A 5,220-nucleotide genomic window follows, 5' to 3' on the forward strand; every position below is an offset into this window, starting at 1 on the left:
CAGCTGTTACCGACCAGGCGCCAATGCTTCCCTGGGAGGCAGTGCTTCAACTGATCGTCCATGTCCTTCGCAGACACCTTGATGCGGATCGGGGCCCACTCACTCCCCACGCCTTGTGCGGCGACGGTGTACGCATGCATCTCGCCCTGTCCTCTGCGCGGCACGTCACGTACCACCGCAGTCGCCAGCGGCCCCCTCCTCATCATCTCGGCAAACCCGCAGCGGTGCTTCCGGGCGGGAGCGACGGCGAGGCACCCAGCGGTGCAACACACCAACAGCAGCAAAAACACCGCCAGTAGGAGAAACGGCGTGCTGCGGCGTGGCTGGCACATCGCCTGAATAAACTGCCTGTGTTGCTTCTGTTTGAGCATGAGCAGCGGCATTATTAGTGGTGGCGCAGGCCTTTTAGGCGGGGAATATATATATATATATATAGAAAAAAGAGCAAAAGACTTACAACGAACATAAAGCAACAAAACCAATCAAACTCTTCCAACTCGGTGTACACGGCACGAGGCACACGCTGCCCCCGCCTTAGCCAGGCCCTTCAGCGACCGGCATGTTTGTGTCGCACTGCCGCGGCGCAGCGGTCATGCGGCCAGTGTCGTCTGTCCGTTCCCCGCTCCTGTCGGACACTAACTGCAGCTGCAGGTACGCCTGCCGCGCGTCATGTCTACCCTGCCTCCTTGCACCTTCGCCACAGCCACACTGCAGCAACGCACCACGCCGCGACGTGAGCTCCACGCCCAACACCACGCGACAAACAAAATACAAACCGGGCACACTCCCGAGATGCCGTGATCCCGCCGCAACGTGTGCCGCACAATGCCCACCGCGTGACACACAAAGGCGTCGAGGCCCCGGCAGCCGCAGCACGGCACCGCGTCTCCCATGAGTGCCCCAATCCGTAGCAGCGCGCCTCTGCAGAGCAAACCGCGCCGTGGGCTTCCGGAACGTGGTTCCGACGACCGCATAGAAGGCTCGTCCATACGCCAAGAGAAGAAGAACTGCGTCCCTGCCTGCAATCCCAATCACACTACTCACGTAGAGTCCACCCCTGCTGCGTCGAAACATTGACGCCGTCACCAGGAGAAGCACCAGCGGCGCGAGTCGGTCCGCAACAACCCGCGATGAACAGAGACAAGTCCGCCGTCGACGCGAAGGCAACGGCCTCCGGCACACACCCATCAATGCTGCCAAGCTCCTGTCGTAGCTCGCTACATTTGGTGGAAGCGTTCCCCAAGACTGTGCTCAAAAAAATGCGCGGCTGCGGCACTCTGCGAGGCACTTCAAACGCCCGCACACACGCCGCTCCGGTCGCCACGGAGGCGGCACCCGAAGACGACACAGCAACCGCACAAGGTGCCCTTCCAGGGAAGCTGCCCAAACGGCTGCGGCTGCAGGGCGCGTGGGAAAAGATGCGCCGCACAAAAGCCCGCTGCTCGCCTTCAGCTCCCCTCCCACCAGCATCCCAGCTGCCCTTCAGCTGCAACCACAACAAGATGGAGGCAAAGCGCACCCACAATGCCGCCGCACTGGCAGGCAAACCGCACGGCAGCACCACACCGCCTAGCATCAGCAATTATTTGCCCCTCCACATACCTCACTTACCGTCGTCCCCAAAACACACACACACACACGAAGGGAAGCATCATTACGCAAAGCCAAGGCAAAATTGAAAACAACAAAACTCTGAATGCAAGCGGGGTCCCTCGCACACACACAAACACCGCACTGCATTCTTCAGAAAGAGTAAAAACGATTGGTATTCGCAAAACAAGAAAATAAAAGATGGAATTGTATATGGGTTCCATTATAAGCAGGCAAAGTAAGAGGGTGGAGTGTGTGAAACGGCATTCCTGATATCAAAAACAAAGAAAAACGGAGCGTATACAGTACAGGCGTATATATGTGCATAAAAGGGCATAAACATAAATGGGTTTATTTCTTTATTGCGCATGCACTGCTGGGGGCGGACCACGCAGGAGGTGGGCGCGGTTGCCGCACCGTGCAGGGCCACCCACGCCAATGCTCAATAAAGTGCTGCAGCGGCGACAATGGCAAGAAGCAAAAACGGAGAGAGACCAGCAGACGCCACGGTGTCACCACCGTGGGTCGGAGACGAGGCGTCCCTCTTGCCTCCCCCGCCATCACCGCGTCCCACCGCGGCATCGTCATCGTCCCTCCGCGGAAGTTCCACCGGGCCTGGTGCGCCCCCCGTCGCATCATGGCCGTCGAGTCCTGCAGCGTTTCCACCGGCACCCGCCTCGTCGGCTGCGTCCTCATTCGTTGGCTGTTTTTCTCCAAACGCACTCACACCACCCGCGGCGCCGTGGTTGTTATCGTGGTGTTCGCTCCCGTTTCCTGCCCCCTGCGGAGCCACAGGAATGGATTCCTGCTCCGTCGACGGGGCGCCGCTTTCCGAACCGTTGTTGCCAGTTCCACCGCCAGGAGCAGAAGGCGTTGACGGTGGACGTCCAGACTGCTCACTGCTGCCGCTGTCGGGTTCACCCTCTGACGGCACTGGCACTGGCACTGGCGCTGGCTTTTCCACAGGGGTTGCAGGGGCCGTTCTCTTCCACACCTTCTCTTCGCCGTTCCATTTAACCACTGGGAGAAGGCTGCTGCCGTTAACGGATATCGTGCACACTTCCGCGTGTTCAGGGCAGATGACGCCCTCGTTATTGAAAGGGGTGCGGCTCCCGGTGACTGTATCTCCGGCCTTGCACGCCTGCCATAAAACCCCACTCCCTGTTTTCAGCTTGACCTCGTTTCCGGCACACATCACCTCTGCGTAAACGACGGCATCTGGTTGTTCGTATTCCTCCTCCTCCGCCTCCTCATTGGGTGGAAGATTCCTGTCCAGGCACCACGTGGGATTAGGCAGTTTTTCTGTCTTCTTTTTTTGACCTTGTGGGCCTTTTTTCCCCCGCTGTTGCTGCTCCTGCTTAAAGACGTGATTAAAGTCCTCCGTAGGCACCAAAGCCGCAACCGTTAAGCACACGTCCGTTTGCACATTGGGCGACATTTCAATGATGTTCGAATCGCACGTTCCGTTGAAATAACGATCTGACGTGCAGCGCAGGTGGGGACCGCCCCGTTGACAGAACATTTTGGGATATTTACTCACGAGTTCAGAGCACTTCTTTTCCAGCAGGTCACACCCCGACTGCCTGCCCCAACCCATCGGCTCCGCCATCGCCCAGTTCACCTTGTAGTAGCCCAAGTCGGCGAAGGCGGCCAGCGTCAGCTCCGTGTAGTAGCCGGCACCCCCGAGCGGAGCCATCAGCTCGTCCTTCGCGTTGCGATGTGACCAGTGCGACTGCAGCGTTGTCCCGTCCCCCTTGAAGTCATACAGCTCCATGCCCTGAATGTTGTCGCAGTTGTAGTGCTCCCTCGCAGCCATCGCGGCGTTCGTCGAGTTCACCACCACCGACAACGCCCTGCCACGCACGCTGGTCACATTCGTCACCATGCGGCTCGCCACCATCTTCCCGTAGTCGAACCCCAAGGCATGGGCGATCTCGTGCGCAGCGATGCGGGTGGCGAGCCGGAGAAAACGCAAATCCGCCGGGCCAAAGTTCACAACCCCAACGATTGGGCGGCCGTTCTCCAGCGTGGCGCACGGCAACGCCCACACACCGCCCGGCGCAGCCGCCACATACAGCACCATGTCAGCATTGTCAACGCCCTTGGAATTGTGCTCAGGAGGCACCGTGAACTGCCCGCAAATGCTGCCACTGGGGAAGTCTGGCACCTTCAACGGACCCTTCAGCGGCTGGACAAGAAGACGGTCCGCGTGCAGTTTGATGGCGACATTAATGGCGCTGGTGAGTATTTCTTTCTTGCCATTTCGAGTTAAAACGTCTTCTTGTGAACAGCTGACAGTTCCGCCACGCAAATTCGGTCTGTTAAGCATAGGCGACCCGCAATGCTTGTTATTATCCTCCAGGTCCTTCATTGACGCCACAATGCGGATCGGCGCCCACTCTTCCTTCACGACAACGTACGTCTCCGACTGAGGCTCGCCTGCCGAAGGGACGACTTTCACCACCGCGGCAAACAACAACTTCTCACCCCGCATCACCTCATCGAAGCTGCACGGGTACGACACCGGGCCCGCAGCAACGCAGCTGCAGCCACAACACACCGCCACCACAATTACCATCAGCAGCCGCGCAGACTGCGGCGAGGCAGGGGGAAACCGCAGCATGACGTGCGCGTAAAACAAAATAATGCTTCTTTGCTGCTTCGACAACGAGCGGCCAACAACGTGGACACGAGAAAGAGACGGAGAAAAGGGCACACACACACACAAACAAGCAGGCGCCTGCAAAAAAAAGACGCCTAAGGCAAAGGCTAAAGAATAATTGCACCCAACAAAAACACAACCAACAAACAAAAAAAAACAAACCCCGTGAAGTGAAGCCGAAGCGTGGAGCGTCCACCGAGCAGTGGGGACGCGCAGCAGCAGGTGGGACGACCAGCACACACACACACGCCCTCGCTTCCCGTACAGCCCAATCCAGGAAGGAGGAGGGAGGGAGGGAGGTCGCCCACTGAAGGCAATGGAAACAATCAAAATAACAAAAACGGTTACGCTGCTTTACCCATGCAGCCAGGCACGACGGCAGCGACGCGGTGAAGGCAAAAAAAACAACCAACGGGCCTGCATGAGTGGACGTGCATGTATGAGCACATTATGCGTGTGCCTCGTGGGGTGCGGCGAGGGCGACACTCCGTGCAGGAGGACACACACAAAAAGAAAGAGAAACAAAAACAAAAAACAAGACGAGCTGCGCACCGCTCCCTCACACAACCGCCATCGCAGCAGCCGCCGCACACGCAAGAAGAAGCAGCGCAAGGAGGGAGGTGCAGTGCGAGGCCGCGGTGCTGCCGTCACTGTCGGCTGTCGCAGTCACTGTGTGGGTGGTGTCCGCAGCTGGCGGATCTGCTGTTGCCTTCGCACTGCCTTTCGGTGCACCAGCCGCCTTGTCAGGTGCTGCTCCCGCTCACACCGCAGAAACGGAGGTTTGCGTGTCGCCGCCATCCTCCGCAGTGGGCTGCCCAGCCTGAGCACCGCCAGCAGCAGCAGCACCAACTGCAGGAGAATTCTGTGGAGTTGTCCCCGCCTGGCGTCCATCTCTTGTCGTCTGAGTGGTTTGTGGGCTGCCCGCAACTTGCGCTCCGGCGACTTCCTCTTCCTCACCTTCCCTCTTT

The 5,220-nt window shown here is 58.7% G+C and overlaps 5 protein-coding genes across 5 annotated transcripts, besides 2 other annotated features; all 5 read right to left on the reverse strand.

The window, feature by feature from the left end:
- Positions 1–371, reverse strand: TraAM80_09798 (leishmanolysin; the record flags this gene model as incomplete). Its single annotated transcript, XM_029386460.1, has 1 exon — positions 1–371. A coding segment is annotated over one exon (371 nt), but the record flags the coding sequence as incomplete, so codon positions are not given.
- A 45-nt stretch (positions 372–416) lies between these two features.
- Positions 417–435: a microsatellite.
- A 200-nt stretch (positions 436–635) lies between these two features.
- TraAM80_09799 (uncharacterized protein) lies at positions 636–989 on the reverse strand (the record flags this gene model as incomplete). Its single annotated transcript, XM_029386461.1, has 1 exon — positions 636–989. One exon carries the CDS (start codon positions 987–989, stop codon positions 636–638), a length of 354 nt encoding a protein of 117 aa, XP_029233681.1.
- A 47-nt stretch (positions 990–1,036) lies between these two features.
- TraAM80_09800 (uncharacterized protein) lies at positions 1,037–1,576 on the reverse strand (the record flags this gene model as incomplete). Its single annotated transcript, XM_029386462.1, has 1 exon — positions 1,037–1,576. One exon carries the CDS (start codon positions 1,574–1,576, stop codon positions 1,037–1,039), a length of 540 nt encoding a protein of 179 aa, XP_029233682.1.
- Positions 1,577–2,032: 456 nt separating this feature from the next.
- On the reverse strand, positions 2,033–4,213 carry TraAM80_09801 (surface protease GP63; the record flags this gene model as incomplete). Its single annotated transcript, XM_029386463.1, has 1 exon — positions 2,033–4,213. One exon carries the CDS (start codon positions 4,211–4,213, stop codon positions 2,033–2,035), a length of 2,181 nt encoding a protein of 726 aa, XP_029233683.1.
- A 165-nt stretch (positions 4,214–4,378) lies between these two features.
- Positions 4,379–4,414: a microsatellite.
- Positions 4,415–4,918: 504 nt separating this feature from the next.
- On the reverse strand, positions 4,919–5,220 carry TraAM80_09802 (uncharacterized protein; the record flags this gene model as incomplete). Its single annotated transcript, XM_029386464.1, has 1 exon — positions 4,919–5,220. A coding segment is annotated over one exon (302 nt), but the record flags the coding sequence as incomplete, so codon positions are not given.

The sequence above is a fragment of the Trypanosoma rangeli genome (genome assembly GCF_003719475.1).
Source record: "Trypanosoma rangeli strain AM80 chromosome Unknown Tra_15.4_contig_00684, whole genome shotgun sequence".
In the NCBI taxonomy this organism is placed as follows: domain Eukaryota; phylum Euglenozoa; class Kinetoplastea; order Trypanosomatida; family Trypanosomatidae; genus Trypanosoma; species Trypanosoma rangeli.